This window comes from Podarcis cretensis (assembly GCF_951804945.1).
Source record: "Podarcis cretensis genome assembly, chromosome: 14".
NCBI lineage: Eukaryota > Metazoa > Chordata > Lepidosauria > Squamata > Lacertidae > Podarcis > Podarcis cretensis.
Window position 1 is genome coordinate 50,379,129 of NC_137183.1, and position 22,329 is coordinate 50,401,457.

The following is a 22,329-nucleotide window of genomic DNA, read 5'->3' on the forward strand; positions in this document are numbered from 1 at the left end:
AGAGGAGACTGAGAGGAGATATACAGCCTAGGACCCTCGTACCTACAGGACCGCCTCTCCTGGTATGTCCCATGGAGGACCTTACGGTCTTCAAACAAAAATATCTTGGAGATCCCGGGCCACAGGGAGGTTAGGCTGGTCTCAGCCAGAGCCAGGGCTTTTTCGGCCGTGGCCCCAATCTGGTGGAACGCTCTGTCACAAGAGTCTAGGGCCCTGCGGGACTTGACATCTTTCCGCAGGGCCTGCGAGATGAAGCTGTTCCACCAGGCCTTTGGCCGAGGCGCAATCTGACCCCCTCCTTTGGTAATCCCCATAGAACTCTAGCCCAATGGTTGTCATTAATTTGACTCTGAATTGATTTTAGAATGTATTTCAATTAAATGATTATGATTTTATGTAAACTGTGTAATTTTTACTGTTGTTAGCTACTCTGAGCCCAGCTTCGGCTGGGGAGGGCAGGATATAAATAAATTATTATTATTATTATTATTATTATTATTATTATTATTATTATTATTGCCATCTCAAGGCCTGTCACATGGAAGATGGAGTGAGCTTGTGTTTTCCTGCTCTGGAGGCTAGGACCCGAACCAATGGATTCCGGTTACAAGAATGAGATTCCAGCTCAACATCAGCAAGAACTTTCTGAGATTCCTGCATTGCCCATCAAACTCTACTATGATCCTATGATCACTAAAGCACTTTGTATCTTCCCGGCTCCTGCGCTGGCCTTGCCTCCCATTCTGGCACCACCTCCAGGACCCACCGATAGCTCAGCCTCCCAGGGGGAAAGTTCTGCTCAGAGGAAAATGAAGGAGAAGTTACAATGCTGCTGAAGATTAAGGCAGGCCAGAGGCCTGTCAGGAAGGACATAAAGGAAGAATGGAAAGATCTCCTTAGGTGGGGACCTGAAGAACTACGGATTACAAATTTGATTAAGATGGAAGTTGGAGCTTATGGGACATTTAGATTCAAAAGACTTAAGAAACAAGATTTGAGCTCCACCTTTAAATATAGAGGCCTGGCTGGAAGAAAAATGGACATTATTGAGACAGAGCTTCTCCGAGATCTGGTGTTGAATATAAAGGACTATCAAAAAAACCGGCAGAGAGAAATTGAGAAGAAGAAGAAGAAGAAGAAGAGTTTGGATTTGATATCCCGCCTTTCACTCCCCTTCAGGAGTCTCAAAGCGGCTAACATTCGCTTGAAAAGACGAGCGCAAGATGATATTGCAAATGTTAAAAGAATAGACGTGCAAGAATTGGCAAGTGGATAGCGGACAGATAAGGATAAATAAGTTTTAAAATAACAAAAAACTACTGCAATACTGTATAGCCCTGAATATAAGTCACACCTTCCCCCCCCCCCCCAAATTCCGACAGTGAAAAGTTAAAGCGTGGCTTAAATCTGTGACCTTACAAAAATGGGCTTTTACGATATCGCTGTAGGATTGTCGTCTACATTTGCCATTTATGGGTGTGAGTGCCTGCGGAATTTTAAGGGAGCCGCTTATATTCAGGTATTGTCTGTGTCCGTCCCCCCCCCCCCGAATTTTAAAGGTGAGGCTTACTTGCGTGTACGGCTTATATTTGGGCCAATACGATGTAAGGTGAATTGTAAGGAACGTAATGTAAACTAGAATTAACTAGGAAAATAAAGCAGCGACAAGAGGAAACCTCAGACGCATCAAGAATGCAGTGCGGGAAACCCATTTTTGGAAATAACGGTATTAAATCTGTCTTAATTTGTGGCTGATTTGATAAGGTTTGGGAACTCGATAAAAAAAATTAGTTAAAAAAAAGAAAAGAAACGATGAGTGCTGCAAAGCCACGAGCAAGCTGTGAAAAGCTGCTTTCGTTTCAGAGGCGTGCTTTTCAAAGGGAGTCCCAGATCTTGCTCACTGTAACTGGTGGGGATCACTTCCCACTTCCTACCCATTTACCTGCGGAGTCGGGGGCTCCACTTTCCTCTTCTTTTTCTGGTTCTGCTTGTTCGTCCTTGGGTAGACAACCAGCATCTCCAGCCACCTGGAAGAAAGAGGAAAGAGAGGAAAGTTAGGAATCGTGTCACAGGAAACACCTGGAAAAGGCTCCGAGAGCCAGGTGAGACTGGCGGTGGTTCCCTCTTTCGTGGAGCAGGTTGGCTGGTTGGCTACAAGCATCTATTAAAGAAAGAGGTGGATTACAGTGGCACCTCGGTTTAAGAACAGTCCGGTTTGAGAATGATTTGGTTTACAAACTCCGCAAAACCGGGAATAGTGTCTTGGTTTGAGAACTTTACCTCGGTCTAAGAACGGAATCCGAACAGTAGAAGGGCACCAGCGGCGGAAGGCCTCATTAGGGAAAGCGTGCCTCGGTTTAAGAACGGTTTTGGTTTAATAATATAATGGCGGACTCCCTCCGAGCTCCGGAGGGAGTCGGCTGGGTAGGGGTCGGGTCCTGCCGTGCCGGCGACGCGGGGACCCTCAAAAACCATGGGCGGAGATGCCCATGGACTTGGTGACTCGGCGGGCACCGTTTGCGCCCCCCCGACCCGCGAAGGAGCCTTTTTAAAGGCTGCGGAGCGGGTGACGGGGTGTGTGTGTGGTGCTGTGAGTCCAATGCTTCCCCTGCCCAGCGAAGCCGCATGCCATTCGGCGGAGAGCAACGACTTCTTCTTTGAAAATTTCGGATTTGGACTAAAAGGAACAACCCGTGAGTAAACTGATTGGACTTAAAAGGGAAATTTGATCTTTGAATTTGGAGCGAGCGGGGGGAGTGCAAAAAGGAAGTCCGCCCCCCCCTGTTGTAGATGGCTCAACGCAAGGATTTGACAACTAAGATCGAGAAATGAACTTGTTTACCTGAAAAAATTTTTTAACTTCACGAAGGGAAATTACAATAATTGTGCTGGAGGAGAAGACTGATTTGTGGGAACTAAAGTGCAACCCCCCCGGGAACCGGGAACGATCCGCTATGAGAGACTGGTGAAGAGACACAGAAACTTTGACAGCTGTCAAAGTAGCTGTCAAAGAAGGAAAATAAAAGAGAACTTTGTTACGATGGCTTTGCTGGTTAGATTTGTTACAATTTGGACATAAATTATTGGAAATAAAGGCAACAAGTTATTTGACTTTTGGGTCTGATTTTGAAAGAAATTAAGTTACCATATTCCCTCTAGAGGGAGGCTGGGACATTGCAACAGTAGCAGCAAGTGGAAAAATACTATGAATTTGAGCAGGATCTGTTATCTCTTGGGAAAGCTGCAAAAACGAAGCATTATTTTGTCTACAGAGGTTTCTATACTAAAGGAGACAATGGATTTATCTATTGAAGAAAGGAAGGGACTTGACGCAAGTTATGTTCCTGAATAACAAAAGCCTCTGTGGAGAACAAGAAGTTTCTGAATTAGAAGGTTTCTGCAGCAGAACAGGAAAAAGCAACCTGAGGAATAAGAGCTGGACCAAATTTGAAGCTGGAGTATTTGGAACATCCAGACTTTAAAAGGACCAAGAAATAGAATTTAAGTTAGACTCTTAAACATAGAGGTCTGGATGGAAGAACAATGACTTTTTCTGAGAGTTTTTTCGAGATTGGACTTTCTGAAATTAAAAGCTATCAAAAGACGGCAAAGTGGAGTTGAGATATAGACTCCACTTTGTATATAGATACACCAGGCTGGCAGTAGACAATGGATGAACTTTGGGGATTGGAACCGGGGAATGGGGGGGGGGGGGGAGAGATTTGGAATCCAAAGGCTGTAAAATTATATATTATTTCTTTCTTTTCTTTTTTCATGTTTGTTGTTTGAAAATAGGGGAATTCGTGGAAGGGAAATGGGGTCGATCTTAGGGAATTATATAAAATATAAGGAGAAATGGTTCATTAAGATAAATAAGGTAAATTAATTTGGAATAAATGGGTTATTTAAAATTACAAATAAGGTTTTAAAATTTGGGGTAAGAATCTGTGGAATCAATTTAAGGGAAATGGAATACAAGAGGGGGGGGGGAGTCCGGGAACGATGCCACTGAAACCAAGTGTAAATCATATCTGTTTTTTCTTTCTTTCTTGCTATCTTTCCTTTTTATTCTGGAAAATTTTTAATAAATATTATTAAAAAAAAAAAAAAAGAACGGTTTTGGTTTAAGAACGGACTTTCGGAACGGATTAAGTTTGTAAACCAAGGTACCACTGTACTGGGCTTGTGCAACAGCAGGGTAGATCGGAGGGGGTAGAAGCGGTATTCCCAATGCTTTTAACATTTGCAATTTTAAGTCAATGGACTAACCAGGAAATCTGACTTGAGGGAAAACAACATAAGAGTCTTGCCATGGCTCTGTGTTCAAATCACACACACACACACACACACACACACAGTCCCCCTTACGTTGGAGACATCCAGGCAGCTGTTGCTCTGGGGGACAGGATATAATGTGGAGGCATGCAAATTGTCCCAAGTCCATTTCCAAACATCTGCAGTTCAAAGGAAGGGAGGTGTTGGAAAGGTATGGCTCATCTGAATAGACTATGAGGGCTTGTGGGTTATGAAAAGGATGGTTGTATATGTTCCACTGCCCTCTATGAATCAGGTACCGTTTTCCAGCAGAGCAATAGCTCAGAGAATAGAGAATGAGGCTCTTAATCTCAGGGTCAGGGGTTCGAGCTCCATGTTGGGCAAAAGATTCCTGCATTGCACAGAGTTGGAACAGATGACTCTCAGGGTCCCTCCCAATTCTTCTACGATTGCAAACCCTAATAACACCACCACCACCACCACCACCACACTGGGGATCGAACCTGCGACCTTCTGCATGGTAAATGGATGCTCTACCTCTGAGCTACAACTTTTCCCATTTCTCCTCAAATCTTCTCTGTGCAAACAGCAACAACGTGGGCACTGGTGCAAGCAGAGGAATAACTGTGCCCCCTTCCCCACCCCAAACCCCTGCTCAATGCCTTCTCTTCCCCTCCCAAGCGATGGGGTGGTTTCTGATCTCCGTTCCAACACACACACACACACAAGCAAAGGATGCACTGTTTGTGCTTAGGGTGGCGCCCATGTTTTCCAGGGCTAAGCTGCTACAGTGGTGCCTCGCAAGACGAAAAGAATCCGTTCCGCGAGTCTCTTCGTCTAGCGGTTTTTTCGTCTTGCGAAGCAAGCCCATTGACGGCTTAGCGGATTAGCGCTATTAGTGGCTTTTAGCAGCTTAGCGGATAAGCAGATAAGCGGCTTAGAAAAAGGGGGGAGGAAAAAAACCCCGCAGGAACTCGCAAGACATTTTCGTCTTGCGAAGCAAGCCCATAGGAAATTCATTTTGCGAAGCACCCCCAAAACGGAAAACTCTTTTGTCTAGCAAGTTTTCCGTCTTGCGAGGCATTCGTCTTGCGGGGCACCACTGTACTTTTCAGGAGTTTATTCAACACCACCGTGAAAATAAAAGCCTGCCTCTCTCTCTCTCTAGCGACTCTGAGCTGCACAAGCTCCCAGGCGTAAGCTTTTCAAGAGGCAGCAAGGGCACGGAAGACAGCGTATAATCGTAATAATAACCACCCCAAATTCCCACACCACCACCACCACCCCCAAGCCAGCAGCCGCAAACCTAAGACAGATGGACGTCGTTTTGCCAAAGAGGAACACACTCCAACCTCAATGGATGGCAGGGGGGAGAATTTCACATAAGCAGCATGACAGTAGCAGCCTGCTCTCAGAAATCAAGCTGCGGGAAATCCAGTGGTTTTACAACATATTATTATTAATAATGATAATAATAATAATAATATGCCACCCATCCAGCTGGGTTTCCCCAGCCACTCTGGGCGGCTCCCAACAGACTAAAAAACAGAAAAAAAATCAAATATTAAAAACTTCCCTAAACAGGGCTGCCTTCAGATGTCTTCTAAAAGTCAGATAGTTGTTTATTTCCTTGACATCTGATAGGAGGGCGGGCGCCACTACTGAGAAGGCCCTTTGCCTGGTTCCCTGTAACCTCACTTCTCGCAGGGAGGGAACCACCAGAAAGCCCTCGGAGCTGGACTTCAGTGTCCAGGCTGAACAATGGGGGTGGAGACGCTCCTTCAGGTATACTGGGCTGAAGCCGTTTAGGGCTTTAAAGGTCAGCACCGACGCTTTGAATTGCGCCAACAGCCCCTGAGCAACTGCTCTCTGCCTCCCTTCCCAGGGTCAACAGAAAGTCGACTTAGACAGAGTGAAACCACTGGGTCCATCTAACTCAGTACTGTCAACACTGACCCCAGGGTTTCTGGATGTGCCGGATACTGATCCTGACACTAGAGATGGGCAATATATTGATAAATTGCCTGAAACCGGCACGGCGCTCAGATTGCGAGACCGGTTTCAGACAATTTCAGCTGGCAATCCATGCCTAGAGGTACCACTGTGGCAAACATATCCCAGACTTAAGCTGCCCTTTGGCGATGAGCTTATATATCTGAGTTTCTAACACTGTTTAGGACCACAGACTTTGCTCTGGGCTCATTCTCTTAACAGCAGAATTCCAAGAATCGGCGAGGCTCAGGTCTCATGCAAAGCATTCAAGTCCTGGCTTCCCCCAAAGAATCCTGGGAACTGTAGTTTGTTAAAGAGGCAAAGAGGCCCCTGTTCCCCTCACAGAGCTTCAATTATCAGACTGTGTTAATCATCAATCCTTCTTCCCAGGGAATGCTGGGAGTTGTAGTTCTGTGCAGGGAACCTCTTAAGAACTCTCAGCACCTTAACAGGCTGTGGCTCTCAGAATTCTGCCCAAAGTGGTATGAGAGTGCTTTAAATGTGTTGTGTGGATGTGGCCAATTTGCCCTCTGCTCTGGCAGCATTCCAGCACGCTTTAAATAGCTTAAAAGCAGTCCATAAAGCACATAAAAATCTCGACGTGACTCAGCGCGAGGAGCTCTGTGACGGATAACTCCTCAAAGGAACAAAACTGACGCCAGTTCGGTTTCTAAGGTCAAGTGTCCGGCCAATTTGCCCCGTTAACCCCAGTTTTGACAGAACCGTACAGGTTCGTCCCACCATGCATTGTACATAGTCCGAACATTTCTTTAGGCATGAAGCATTTCTCCAAGAAAGGGGTTGCAGGAGGCCGGAGCACTCTGGCCCCAGCGAGAGAGACGGGCAAGAAATTCAGGGAACAATTAATTCCCGCAGATCAGCCCGACTTGGGCAGGGCAGCTGTGACAGGGAGAAGGAGGAAACAAGCAAATCCTGCTCAACAGGTCAGGTCCAATTCCGCAGCCTGGATTCTGCCTCTCCCTGTCTGTTGTGCTCATTTCAATCTTCCTACCCCCTTTGTTTTAATGCCTATTTCAGGATTTGCAGGTTTAAGAGGCAAAAAAAAAAAAAAAAAAAACAGAACGAAAGAGGCTAGCTGGCTGCAGCTCAGGGCAATTCAGGTTTGCCACTTCCGCTCCATGCAGACCTGCTGAGCTCAAGACGTCTTTGCATAAGGATTCTAGCCTGCTGTGGGCTTGGGACTGGGAATGATCCTAGTCCTCAGTGATCCACGCCCACCTTGATTTTAAAAACAGGCTGACCCAGGGCCTTCGTAAGAACGTAGATTTTAGGGTGGGGAACGTCTGCAAAAGGAATTTAACTGCCTCTGAAAGTAGAACATTTAACTGCCTTTGAAAGTAGATCCTTTCAGGAGCACATTACCAACTCAGGAAAAGCAAGTGTGCTTCACTGCTCAGAATTTGGGCAAAGAAACTTCTCTGGAGGGAGACAGGCTGAGATTTTAGGCCTAGGCCAGGCATAGGCAAACTCGGCCCTCCAGGTGTTTTGGGACTACAACTCCCATCATCCCTAGCTAACAGGACCAGTGGGTCAGGGGTGATGGGAATTGTAGTCCCAAAACATCTGGAGGGCTGAGTTTGCCTAAGCCTGGTCTAGGCAGATGGGTGGATTTGTGCCTCGAAGGGCGATCTCCCTATTCAGACGCCTAACCGTTTAGCGTCTGCCAAATTGCAAAGCCCCGGGAAGTAGGCTGCAGGGAACGGAGGAGGAGGAGGAATATTTCATTTTAATTTCCTTCCAAAGGAGAGGAAGAGCAGCTGTGTACACAGGGAGAGGGGACAGCAGGGGAACAGAGACCAAGTCAGACCCAGAAAAGGCCGAGGAGAGAGTGTGCCGGAACTGCAATAAGACTGGCTTGTGTACGACATTCCCAGGAGCAAACGACTCCCTGCAGAACTGCTGGGACTTTTGAGAGCAGGTGGAGGCCATGGTCAAGCCAGCGTGCGTGTGGAACAGGGCCTTCTAAGTGTTAGCACCCAGACTTTGGCAACCCTAAGTCAATATTGACCAAGCAACGGGAAACTGTGCTTAGTTCTATAACCAGCGTGTTTCTAGACCTTAGACTAAGACCCATACAACAAAAACTCATATAATTTACTGGAATTGTCTATGTTTGTTCAGGAAAGGGCTACCCAGCTGCTGGAGCTGCAATAGGAATGACGATTCTTTAAAATATATGTTCATACAATGTCCCACATTGGTATGGAATAGGTGTGCAATTCCACCCCGATACAAATATATAATTTTCTGGGTTCAACGACATTTGGAAAGACTTGGGGTGGAGGGGTGACTAGGGTGTTAGCTGTTGACTAGCCAAGGGCAGGAGGCCAAGCTCCCAATATTTGCGCAAGGCCCAGCCAATCCAGAGGCTTCAGACTGACAGCCAATCGCAGAGGCCAACGTTGCACATTCTTATCCCCTCCTTTGCCTGAAGAGGGCGACATCGCCCAAACATCCACACAAGCCCACAAGCCACCTGGAACAAACCAAGGATGCGAGAGTCAAAATGTGGGGGTCCCCGGCACACCACAAAGGGCGCTCAGCAGCACGGGGTGCAGAAACGGCCCCTCCTTGAACCCGCTGAGCCTCTTGCTCCAGTAGCGAAATGAGAATTTTGCTGCATGCCGTGGCCTCTCTCGATTCCTGCCTTCTCCGCCGCTGCCCCTCTTCCGAGAACACACTGCTGCCAACTCACCCGCTGATGATCTCCTTGTTCTCTGCTCGGATGAAGTGTTCCTTCTCAGGCGTCAATATGCAGAGGGAGAACTTCTGCCCGGTCCGGCTTTCCCCGTCCACGACATCCGTACACTGGTTCATGTTGATGGTGCCCTGGGGCAGGGTGGTTGGCTAGAAGGGAGAATGGAAGCGGGTAAGTTATAAGGAGGAAGGGCGAGAGCATGTTTCAAATGTTCAGTGTTTTCCTGTACAGCAGCCTTTGCCACCCAGGTCTCCTCCTGGACATTTTGGACTACAACTCCCATCAGTGTAACACTGCTGGTTGGAGCTAATGGGAGCTGCAGTTTATTTTCTGTTTTCTCTTTTTATATATATATTGAATTTGGAACGCAGATCTCAGGGCAGTTGCCAAGACAAAATCATAATATATAAACTTAAAATACATAATAAAAACAAAAACAAGAACAACCCATTAATCCCCCCAACATATTTTAAAAGGGCATTTGAATAGGTGTCTCCAAACAACCCCCAGCGTCCTTAAAGAACTAAACAGTTCCTGGGATTGTATATTGAAATACAGTGGTACCTTGGTTTAAGAACAGCTTAGTTTATGAACAACTTGGATTAAGAACGCCGCAAACCCGGAAGTAGGTGTTTTGGTTTGTGAACTTTGCCTTCGAAGCAGAACATGTTTCGCTTACTGTTGAGTGTGTTCCATTTGTAAATTGAGTCCCCCGCTGCTACGGGAAAGGACGCCTTGGTTTAAGAATGGACTTCCGGAACGGATTAAGTTCGTAAACCAAGGTACCACTGTATATTATCACAGCGGTAAGATTGTTATATGCACAAAGATGGAAGGGTTTGCCATTACCTACTACATGGTGAGGGAAATTAATGGATTTGGCTGACACAGCGAAGTTGACGTGTTTAGTTATAGAAAAATCATCACTGCCCTTTATTAATAACGGGAAACCCCTTATGGACTTTTTGTGCAAAAAGGAAAATGAATATGCGGTATCTGGGTTTGAAGTCTGAAAAAAAGGTTAGTCTGTGGAAAGTAGAAGAGCTGGATACTACCTGGGAGCAAGGGTTTTGCCCAAGCCTAGGAAGCTGACAGACAAAGAATCAGAAGTCTTTCTCTCTCTTTTTTTAGCTCTACCAACTGAGCTATCCTAGGACATAATAGTCACCACGATAGCTTATTATTAGCCAACATAGTCACCTCAGTGCATTGCTATATACACCTGCCAAACAAATTATTCTGGGTTGCCTTTTCTTTCCAAAACACACTCACTGTTGATTTTTGCTCCTTCCCTCACCCTACCCGAAATCACCATGTTTTTTAAACCAAAGGCCAATCTCAGGGGCAGCTCAAGGTATTTTGCTGCCCAAGGCAAAGGACAAGATTCTGTATCCGCCACCCACAGCATCCACCATCTCAAGGCTGGCAATGGGGATTGTGTCCCCCTGGGCACGCATTGTGTGTGGGCACAGGACAGATTGTGTGGCATCTCCTGCTGAAACAGGAAAGTACAGTCAGAGGGGCTTCTCCTGCTGCCCCCCCAAAAAACATCTGCAACCCAAGACAGTGCCCTCACACCTGCCTAATGGTACAGATGGCCAATTTTCCCTCCACACCAAAATGGGCCATAACGTCTCTGCTTACTACAAATAGAGGTCGTGGAATATGAGCAATTCACACAAAAAATCATTTTCTTTCAACCAGATAGGCTACTCCCAAGGCCGCTGTCCACATGTTAGGATTATGTTAGCCCTTGACAAAAACGGCCCCTCTGCATGGGTCCACGACCAGTCATACAACACTATTCCCCATTCCCCCCCCCCCCGGAAGCTATTTCCGGTGCTCCTCCGATCTGGAAGTGGGCAGCCGCGCAGCGCAGCGCTGGTAAGAGCAGGCGGCGGGTGTTGCCATGGGCCAGATAAACAAGTCCCTTGGGCCTTACCCGGCCCGCTGGCCTTAGTTTGGGGACCCCTGATTTACAACATGCCAGCAAAGACACACTGGCAAAGCTTCGTGAGAGGGAGAAGGAGCCTGCATCAGAATTCCCCCCCCCCCGCCCCGGGACATGGCCAATTTGTGTTTACATGCGCAAAGAACGGCCCCCAACGGCCCGCCTTGTCTTGCCAAGTTGAAAAACCTTGGTGAGCAGTGTGGCAGACAAGCCAGGCAGGCACACACACACAAGCGTTTTCTACCAGTATAAATCATCAGTAAGCTTCTCAGAAGACTTAGAAAGGATGCCAGGCGGGAAAGTGGAGGAGGAGGAGGAGGAGAGGAAATGGTGGCAGCGACGCTGCTCTCGCCCCACACAGCTGGGCCTCCCACAGCCAGGCGCTTGCTGGTGCAAGAGGTTAATGGTTTCTTGACAGGTACCACTGTAGAAGGCATGCCTGGAGCAACCAAAATTGCAGAGAGCTTGCTGTGCTTTTTAAACACGAGCAAGCTGGGCTGTTTCGAGGTCTATGGTGTGCCGCAGCTAATTATTAGAACTGTAGTGTTGGAAGGGACCCCGGGGGTCATCTAGTCCAACCCCCCCTGCAATGCAGAAATCCTTTGCCCAAAGCAAGACTCGAACCCACGACCCTGAAATTAAGAATCTTATGCTCTACCAAGTGAGCTAGGATAATTCAAACCTTGCCCTGGCCGCAAACCTACGCAGAGGTTCCCTGGTACATACCACCATCTAAATCTACAAGGGCAAACTTTCTGAATTTTGGGGATAATAGTATCAGTGATGTCGGAGGAATTTGATCTTTGGAAATTAATAGGATGTGCTCGCCTGAACCTCACCCTCCTTGATCAACATGCAGATTGAAATTTAAGCTATCCACCTTTCCCCCATGCTTCTGGGGTATCTGAACCCAGTTCACAGACCAAATAATATATCAAAATAGGCTTAGAATGTGCATTTGGGTGCAAATATTCAAGCAGATTTTTCTGAAAAATCACAAATCAATGCGGGAACAGGATGGGTCTAACTTCAAGGTGGATGCATTTGAAAATGGTAAGCTAGGAATAAACCAGTTTTCCCAAACCAGATCAATAATGGTCTCCCTTATAGGATTATTGCATGCAGTCCAATACTGAGATATATAGAATTGGCTTCCCAGGTCACCCAGTGAACCGAGCGGGAGGATTCGAACCCTGCTGTCCCGGGTCCTAGCCTCACACTCTGACCACTACACCAGTCTCCCCAGGAGCTGCGGAGCCACCATCAGAATGGACAACTCCTTGCAAAGTGGAACAGCCACCTGAACACACAGCCATGAAATGGGGTGGAAATTGAAGTAGCAGCAGAATCTGGGGAGGGTTTTTTGGCTGGGGAGGGAGAGAGAGTCTGTCTTCCCAGCATTTCATGGACGGGGATGGCAAGTTCAGCCAGGGGACATTTTTTAAAAGAGGCGTAAAGTTTACTCAAGGCAGACAGCAAGTCTAAACAGCCAATCGGACCAGCCGGGAGCAAAGAGGTAGACTGAGAAGCAGGCGGATCTCAAGCGTAAAGAGAGCCAGGAGGACTTAACCCTGTCGGATGCCCAAACTTGCTCAGCATCCTTGTATTTTCACCCTGCCCTCGGAAGCCTTCGAGGCAGTTTACACCACATCTACATCACATAAAGCGCTCTCAAACCACTTTTAATACTCGTGGGTTCCACCCATCTAAGCATTCTGGGAACTGCAGTCTGTTAAGGGTGCAGAGAAGTGTCTCCTCACAGTGCTACAGTTCCCAGAGTTCGCTGGGAAGAAGAAACGATTGTTAAACCATTCTGTGAAGGGAATAAAGGTAAAGATAAAGGGACCCCTGACCATTAGGTCCAGTCGTGGCCGACTCTGGGGTTGCGGCGCTCATCTCGCTCTATGGGCTGAGGGAGCTGATGTACAGCTTCTGGGTCATGTGGCTAGCATGACTAAGCTGCTTCTGGCGAACCAGAGCAGCGCACGGAAATGCCATTTACCTTCCCGCTGGAGTGGTACTTATTTATCTACTTGCACTTTGACGTGCTTTCGAACTACTAGGTTGGCAGGAACAGGGACGGTTGGCAGAGCAACGGGAGCTCACCCCATCGCGGGGATTTGAACCGCCGACCTTCTGATCGGCAAGTCCTAGGCTCTGTGGTTTACACCACAGCGCCACCCATGTCCCTTTATTGAACCTTTATTGTACCCTATATTGAAGTGTATAATGGTTCTTCAAATGTGTGAGGTGGGTTTGCATAGTTGCCCTTCATTTATGCTCACAACCACCCTGTGGCTACAGCTAAGAATTAAATAAAGCAGCATCTCCGAGCTCATTCTGAGCTGAGGAACTGGTTTTCCGTACCAGAAACTGGACTGGACTCCGGGAGGCTGGTTTAGATAGGCAAACACGCTTTGTTGCTGCTGAGCAAACTGTGGGAACCCTTGCTGAGGTGATGCAAATCACCCCGAGATCTGCCAGCAGATCCCAATCCAGCTTCTGCCCAAGGCTGCTCTGCGTGAGAAGTCCTCCTGCCCACCAGATTAAAACTAGAGTCACACAACCCCTCGCATCCCAAAGAAGTGTGCAAGCATTGGCCAACCAGGGCAGTCGTCTCACAAGGCAAGGGTAATACAAAGTCAGGATAACTGATCAATCCGATCACAATGGCCATAGACTCACAGGGGTGCAGCAGGGAACCTCTTTCACAGGTGCTTCCAGAAGCTCTGACTTCATTAACTACTTGCAGCCGCTGATGGAAACTCACATATATAAGCTAGGTGCCAAATGGCTCCTTAAACCGGGGTTGCAGTTGCCAAAACGGAATGTTTAGTCGCCGTTTTGGCGCCAGACGGCTCAAAAGTCGTATTTTTGGGTTCCTGAAATGTGTTCTGATTGCACAGATAAAATATAAGGGATGGAATTCTACAGGATGTGCTGCTAGTGTGTGAAAACGGTCCAGATCCAAGGTTCCCCAGGCACTCACCTCCAGATGGTGGAGATGTCAGAAGGCACCCTGGAATCTTCACTTGGTCATAAGTGGCCAATAGCTAGGTGCAAAATGCCCCCCAAAATAAATAAACCAGGGAATTGGCATTCTGGCCCCCAAAGATGGATGCCACCTGGGATAAAGGGTCTGGTCATCCTCCATATTTAAAACACCCCTGCCCCACAAAAAAACCCCTAAAACTCCTGCTTGCAGTATTTGCATACAGCCACGCTGCAAATGGGTGTGTGGGGAGGCTTGTAAGTTTAAATACGGGGAGCCGGGAGATGGGGCACGTCTCTCTTATTCCAGGTGGCTTCTGTCTTCTCGGTTGTGGGGAAATCAGCCAGAAGGATAATAATGTGAGGGAGAAAAGAGCCATGTGTGAAGCAGCCCCCGCCCCTCTCTTTCCCCTGGGCTGATGGAATCAAACAAGCTTTTATTTTTCCGAGGCTGTTTTGACCTTATATGGGGAATTCTCGCATGCAGCCGTAATCGTGCTTCGCAGCCGCGATTCACCCCCAGCAAACCTCTGCCACAGGCCTGCTCCACTCCTTTCCAGATACAGCTGCAACACACAAACACAAGTCCAGCTACCAGAAGGTTAACAAATAATTAACCTCGGGGAAATCATCAACACAAAGGAAGATGGAAGCAGTTTCACGGATCTGGGCAGATCTGCACGCTGCATTTAAAGCATGGACAACACACATTTCAAGCACATGGCTTCCCCTAAAGAATCCTGGAGGACGGCAGTTTCCCCCCTTCATAGAGCAACACCACTTCCAGCAACTTTAATTCCAGAAACTACAATTGCTGGCATCTGTCTGCCTTGAGAGACAATGGAGTGCTCCTCCAGGGGTGAAGTCGTCAAACCACTGAAGAATCACAGCGCCTGCTGTGGCTGAAGAAACCGGTAGCTCATAACTGCTGCTTCCTGCATTGTTTTTGCTGCGTTACGAGCACCGAAGTGACTGCCCCAGGGTGCCAGCCTGGGCAGTGTGTCTGGAGGTCCTAGGTCCCCTTCTTGGCCTCTCTGATGGGGTCCAAAGGAAAGCAGAGCAAGACGTTTGGCACCAGCTTGGCCGCATGAGGAGGCGTACAAGGTGCTATCCAACCATCTTCGGAACGTCACTCCAGATTTGTGTAGGGTTTACTCCTGAGCCTTTTCTTCGGATATTCCACAGGGCAGTGTCACTTCAGGTCTTCCTCTCCTAGATGGGCTACCTTCCCAGCTGACTGAGCCCCATCTGCCCCTTACTTCCCTCTACAGCAGCCTTTCTCAACCTGTGGGTCCCCAGATGTTGTTGAACTACAACTCCTTTAACCCCAGCTAGCAAGGCCAGAGCTCAGGGATGATGGGAGCTGTAGTCCAACAACATCTGGGGACCCACAGGTTGAGAACCGCTTCTCTACAGAATACTCAGAAACCGCCTCATTGACCATTGGACCCACTATTTTTCTCGGCCGCTCAATCCACCACAGCCTGTCCCAATTCTTTGTGAGGTCATGTGCTTTACATGTATAGTGAAGGCCTGCTCTTGGTTGTCATAAATTAGGGAAACGCATAGATGACAAGGCTATCAATAGTAATTACAGTCAAACCTCGATTGTCAGACGTAATCCGTTCCGGAAGCCCATCCAGCTTCCAAAATGTTAGGCAGCTGAGACACGGCTTCTGACTGGTTTCAGGAGTTCCCTGCACTCAAGCAGAGGCTGTGTCAGCTGTTCAGCTTCCAAAAAACATTTGAAAACTGGGGGGAGAGGCAAATACAGTGGTGCCTCGCAAGACAAAAAGAATCCGTTCCGTGATTCTCTTCGTCTAGCGGTTTTTTCGTCTTGCAAAGCAAGCCTATTGACGGATTAGCGGATTATCAGCTTAGCGGATAAGCAGATAAGCGGCTTAGCGGCTTAGAAAAGGGGGGGGGAGGAAAAAAGACCCGCAGGAACTCGCAAGACATTTTCGTCTTGCGAAGCAAGCCCATAGGGAAATTCGTTTTGCGAAGCGCCTCCAAAACGGAAAACCCTTTCGTCTAGCGGGTTTTTCGTCTTGCGAGGCGTTCGTCTTGCGGGGCACCACTGTATTGGCAGAAGACGGGTGGTTGTTTCAGCGCCCTGCTGGCAAACTTTCCAGAAGTAAATGACTGACCACTGTGGAAAGTAGGATGCTAGATCTGGTGGAACTCTGATCTGATCCTGCATGGATCTTCTTATGCTCTGAATGAGGAGGGGGCCTTCCTAGGGAGGTCTAAGCACTTGCTAGGGAGAGTGACAAATGCCGTCAGCGGCGACAGAGGAATGACTAGGGAGGGAAGGAGGGGAATTTTGTTCAGTCCAACATTTTAAGCAAACTGCCCCCATTTGCACCTCTCCTGGGTTACGGACACAGATCAGAATGCAATTACCCTTTGGATTTTGCACTTCTACGAATTTTTGCGATGCACTTCTCTGCTCAAAACGAGCAAAAAGTTGTCTATTTGGGGACAGATGTGTCCAGAGATGCATATATTGAGAAATTAAGATATTGAATGCATATTTTTGCAAGGATTTTCAAAAAAAGATTTGCAGATTGATGGGAAATAGGACATAACAGACTTGTGAACACACGTAAAACTGACGCAGACTGGAAATAAGACTAATCCTTCTGTTCCCAGTAACATCCATCTATTTACCTACACACCACAGAGAACGCTGCATTTTTCAGCTGAACCTGATATCCTGGGACCTCTCCCAAATATTTCCCCATCCCTTGGGAGATGGGAGGTGAGCTTAACCTCTCTCTGTAGCAACCTTAAGGCAGAGGCTGCAGTTGCATAAAGCAGCCATAAAATTTTATCCATAAAGTTGGATAAAGCAGAAAAGTGCCCACAACCAGACTTTTCTTATCAAAGCCATCCCTTTGCAAGGAAGGGAAAGAAACACCCGTTTGCTGCAGCAAATCTTTGCAAGCAAATTTCAAGACCACCCAGTAAAGCGTTTTCCTGGCAGTAGGACTGGGGAAAAGAACCAGAGATCTAGAGAGCTTCCGGTGAAAGGAACGTCCGAAATCTGATCCTAAAAACAGAGCAACCTGCCCTGTGCGCTGACCACCATGTGCCAACTTTCTGGTGACACACAGAGATGTGATACCCAGGACAACTGGCTTACAGGGACTCTCGTCTGCCTACTGGCCCATCTGCCTCCATGCTGTCTGCACAGACTGGCAGCAGCTGTCCAGGCTTTCAGGAAGGGTTCTTCCCTATGGGAGAGCTCAGTCGGTAGAGCATGAGACTCTTACATCTCAGGTCCGTGGGTTTGAGCCCCACGTTGGTTTAAAGATTCCAGCATTGCAGGGGGTTGGAGTAGATGACCCTGGGGTCCCTTCCCATTGTTCAAGTCTATGATTCTACCTGGAGAGAACCTGAGGCCTTCTGTATGCAAAGCAGATCATAGAGATTAAAGTTATTCCGTTTTCCATGGATCCATAATTTTCTGTTAATTAAGGGAGATGGATACGGTAATGGGAATCACAGAATTGTAGAGTTCGAAGGGACCCCGGCGATCATCTATTCCAACCCCCTGCAATGCAGAAATATGTAGTTGTCCCATGCAGGTATTGAACCTGCAACCTTGGCGTTATCATCACTACGCTCTAACCAACTGAGCTATCCAGATGTTCTATGACTGAGATATGGCCCTTCCTTAAGGCAGGACAAGCCTTTATTACAGCTTAGAAGTCAGATAATAGTCATAGAATCATAGAATCATAGAGTTGGAAGAGCCCACAAGGGCCATCGAGTCCAACCCCCTGCCAAGCAGGAAACACCATCAGAGCACTCCTGACATATGGTTGTCAAGCCTCTGCTTAAAGACCTCCAAAGAAGGAGACTCCACCACACTCCTCGGCAGCAAATTCCACTGTCGAACAGCTCTTACTGTCAGGAAGTTCTTCCTAATGTTTAGGTGGAATCTTCTTTCTTGTAGTTTGGATCCATTGCTCCGTGTCCGCTTCTCTGGAGCAGCAGAAAACAACCTTTCTCCCTCCTCTATGTGACATCCTTTTATATATTTGAACATGGCTATCATATCACCCCTTAACCTCCTCTTCTCCAGGCTAAACATGCCTAGCTCCCTTAGTCACGTCAGGCGACAAGAGTGCGCCAGTCCCCCACGCCCTGAGATTTTTACTCCCTCCCTGGATTTCCCCCTGGGGGAGTCCTTATGCTCCCCCAAGTCCGGTCCCATCCATTAGGGTTCCCCTGGAGGGAGCCTCTATGCTACTCCTCTGCCTTACCTGTCCCTCAAAACTTGCACTTCAGGTTTGCAAATTACACACTCGGCTGGGAGCAAGTAAGAACTGCTTCCAGACAAACAAGTTGGCGTTCTTAAAATATGTATATATACATATTTATCTGCATGTGTCAAGCTGTGTGTTGCTGCCGTTTTCCTCCGAGGGCTCAGGCGTGCACCAAAGACTAACCAACGTGTGTGAGAGAAGTGAGAATTTCTGTAGCCTTATTTCTGCCATCTATCATCAGAGGAGGGACGTGGGTGGCGCTGTGGGTTAAACCACTAGGACTTGCCGATCAGAAGGTCAGCGGTTCGAATCCCCGCAACGGCGTGAGCTCCCGTTGTTCGGTCCCTGCTCCTGCCAACCTAGCAGTTCAAAAGCACGTCAAAGTGCAAGTAGATAAATAGGCACCGCTCCGGCGGGAAGGTAAACGGCGTTTCCACGCGCTGCTCTGGTTCGCCAGAAGCGGCTTAGCCCTGCTGGCCACATGACCTGGAAGCTGTACGCCGGCTCCCTCGGCCAGTAAAGCGAGATGAGCGCCGCAACCCCAGAGTCGGCCACGACTGGACCTAATGGTCAGGGTTCCTTTACCTTTACCATCAGAGGGCAAGGGTCTGTTGCCTTGTTTAGTCTTCTCTTCCCATCCCAGAACATGCCACAATTACATAGCCCTTCAGTCAACCTCTGAAAGGAACTGTGGAGCCACTGTGGTGCAGCAAGTGTTTGGAGTGAGGATGTGGAAGACCTGGGTTCAAATCCCCACTCAGCCGTGAAGCTCAATGGCTGACCTCGGAAGCTGGTCCCTGCCTCTCAGCCCAACCTACCTTCAAAGGGTGTTGTGGGGATTCAATGAGGGGGAGAAAAGTAGGATACAAATGCAAGCCCATCTTTCACATCCCCACCAACGCTAAGAGCCGTCGTACCAAGCATTTCATACAACGATAGAATTGTACTGCTGGAAGGGGTCCGGGCTGGGTTCTCTAGTCCAGTGTTTCCCAACCTTGGGTCTCCAGCTGCTGTTGGACTACAATTCCCATCATCCCTGACCATTGGTCTTGCTAGCAAGGGATGATGGGAGTTGTAGTCCAAAAACAGCAGGAGACCCAAGGTTGGGAAACACTGCTCTAGTCCAAACCCCTGCTCTGCCAGAACCTCTTTGCCCTATACTTGGGGCTCGAACCCACGGCCCCAAGATTAAGAAACAGCTGGAAATAGGGAGTCCTAGACACCAAGGCCACTTGATATCCCACTGTCAATGCTGGAGCCAAGAGCACCCTCCATTTTAATGATAATGATAATGAATAATTTATTGCAGTGGTACCTCGGGTTAAGAACTTAATTCGTTCCGGAGGTCTGTTCTTAACCTGAAACTGTTCTTAACCTGAAGCACCACTTTAGCTAATGGGGCCTCCTGCTGCTGCTGTGCCGCCGGAGCACGATTTCTGTTCTCATCCTGAAGCAAAGTTCTTAGCCCGAGGTACTATTTCTGGGTTAGTGGAGTCTGTAACCTGAAGCGTATGTAACTCGAGGTGCCACTGTATTTATACCCTGCCCATCTGGCTGGGTTTTCCCAGCCACTCTGGGCGGCCCCCAACAGAATATTAAAAACACGATAAAACATCAAACATTACAAACTTCCCTAAACAGGGCTGCCTTCAGATGTCTTCTAAAAGTCAGATAGTTGTTTATCTCCTTGACATCTGACGGGAGGGTGTTCCACAGGGTGGGCGCCACCACCAAGAAGGCCCTCTGCCTGGTTCCCTGTAACCTCACTTCTCGCAGGGAGGGAACCACCAGAAGGGCCCCAGCGCTGGACCTCAGTGTCTAACCAACTACAAGTTGTGAACTGTTGCAGCACTAATTTTACTGCAAATATTAATAATGCGCCTCTTGTAGTTTGGTTTTCTATTTAAAAAAGGAAAGCCTAATGACTAGTTCTCAGCCAAGAGAGACAGAACCCTGTGAAGAACTCCTATCCAGTTCCTGTGGAATTTTCTCATTCCACATTAAAAACACAAGTATCCATGACTTCAAAAGGGTATCAGGTACAGCTTTTGTTCCCTGCCTTACATAACCGTCCCAATTTGCCAAATTAGCCCCAAAAGCCAAGTCTCAGGAGTGGCAAAGACAGACTCTCCTGGAAGGGCATTTAATTTCACCAAGCAGCTTATGGAATTAAGACCAGAGGCAATTAGAAGAAGAAAAACAAAACAAAAAACAAAAAATAAAGTCGCTGTGCGTTTTGCTCAATGCCCCCAGGACCAGCTAGCGGACAAAGAATGGCTTTGGGTACACTCACAAGAGGCTCCAAAAGCTATTCTGTGCATCACATGCGAATAAGGAAGGGTGGAAAGGTGGGGTGACAAAAACAAAACAAAACACCCAATAGTCACATAGTCCTGCGTAATTACACCCTAGTGCGAATCCTTCAAGACAAAGGGAGCTCCAGAATCAGCCACCAGCTTCAAAGACTGTAGCAACAAGCTACAAGGAGCAGGCTGGATGAACAAGTTTGTTGTGGTTTTAAATCAGGCTCCCTCAAACTCGGCCCTCCAGATGTTTTTGGCCTACAACTCCCATGATCCCTAGCTAGCAGGACCAGTGGTTAGGGGTGATGGGAACTGTAGTCTCAAAACATCTGGAGGGCCGAGGTTGAGGAAGCCTGATTTAAATAGTATTCTGGAATAAAAAGAGGAGTTTAAAAAATGAACTACAGAAGGGAACCTGAAAGTCTTTTCAAACTGTATTTTTAAGATTCTAGACCTCATGGTGGGAAAGAAGAAATTTAAAAAACCAAGCAAACAGGGTTGCGTTACTTAGTTCATTAACCACGTTAATAGTCTAAAAGAGTTGTGGCTGGCTGTTTTTGGCCAGCCACAAATTTGTCGCCACCAGGAACACATCATACATGTCCTTTCAGGGGCTATGTTTCCATAATATCTGGTGAGGGGGGACAAATTAGATTTGAACCCTATTTTTTTCTTTTTAAAATTGCTCGATTAATTTAAAAAGCACTGATTACCATAATTAATTAGCTAATTTAAAATCTGCTGCCTTGATTAAAGACCGCAGATCGTTTTTATTAGAAGCAACACAATTTATACAGTTCTAAGAAGGGTTAATTGCTCTCCATTTGCATGCAGAAGGGAATTCTGAGACCACACATAAGTCCCATCTGATTATGAATTATCACTTTTTTATTAACTTGTGCTATTTTTATGGATTGCTTTTTTGATTTTCAGATTTCAAAATTTGTGGTGATTTCGTTTTTCTTTATTGCATTCGCCTGCCAGCTTGTGTCTAGTTCAAAAGGGAAAATCAGAACAGAAATGTGGTACTTATTATCATTACCATTCTTCTGAACTATTATTATTTTTATTCCCAATGCAAAGGTTAGGCGGCTTGGTTACAAATACATCAACAGATGCTTTAAGTTATAAAAGCAGCCCTATTAGAAATAAGTGGGTGATGACAGGTAAGAGCTCAAAAACCAAGATGCGGTTTAGTCTACATCCACAAGCCAAGATGAAGGAAGCCAATGGTGTAGACCAGGGCTCTTCAACCTTGGCTCCCCAGATGTTGCTAGACCACAACTCCCATCAGCCCCAGCCAGCTTAGGCAATGGTTAGGGATGATGGAAGTTGCAGTCCAACAACATCTGGGGACTCAAAGTTGAAGAACATTGGTGTAGACAGACTGCAATTCCCATTGTCCTTGGCCAATGGGCACGCTGGCAGGGGCTGATGGGAGTTGGAGTCCAACACTATCCAGAGAGCACCACCTTATCTAACCCAGAGGTTGTGAATTCTCCTTCCCTGGAGGTTTTGAAGCACCTTTCTTAGTCACCTGTCTTGGGTGCTTCAGCTGAGATCCCTGCATCGCAGGGGGTTGGACTAGATGACCCTAGGGTCCCTTCTATGAATCAGGGGGTGTGTGGCCTGCTTTATAAAATGAAGCAAAATAAAATATGAAATAAAGCTTGCAAAAAACTTTTATTTGATAGATATGATGTTGTATAAATCTTTGTTTTTTTCTTTTTTCTTATTTTTTCCGATTTTGTTTTATTTTGTTTTTACGTCGTGATTTTTCCCCCTTTATTTATTTCTGTATTTACCTTTGTCATACCTAACTTC

General features: G+C 47.2%; 1 protein-coding gene across 7 annotated transcripts in view; it reads right to left on the reverse strand.

Annotated features, from left to right (window-relative positions):
• MPRIP (myosin phosphatase Rho interacting protein) overlaps window positions 1-22,329 on the reverse strand; it is a 159,568-nt gene that overhangs the window by 69,884 nt on the left and 67,355 nt on the right. For all 7 annotated transcript variants that reach the window (XM_079953640.1, XM_079953642.1, XM_079953639.1 and 4 more), the window contains exons 4-5: window positions 8,984-9,135; window positions 1,943-2,027 (exon numbers count right to left, since the gene is read on the reverse strand). In XM_079953640.1, the coding sequence (XP_079809766.1) occupies window positions 1,943-2,027; window positions 8,984-9,135 (237 nt within the window). The remainder of the gene's footprint in view (window positions 1-1,942; window positions 2,028-8,983; window positions 9,136-22,329) is intronic.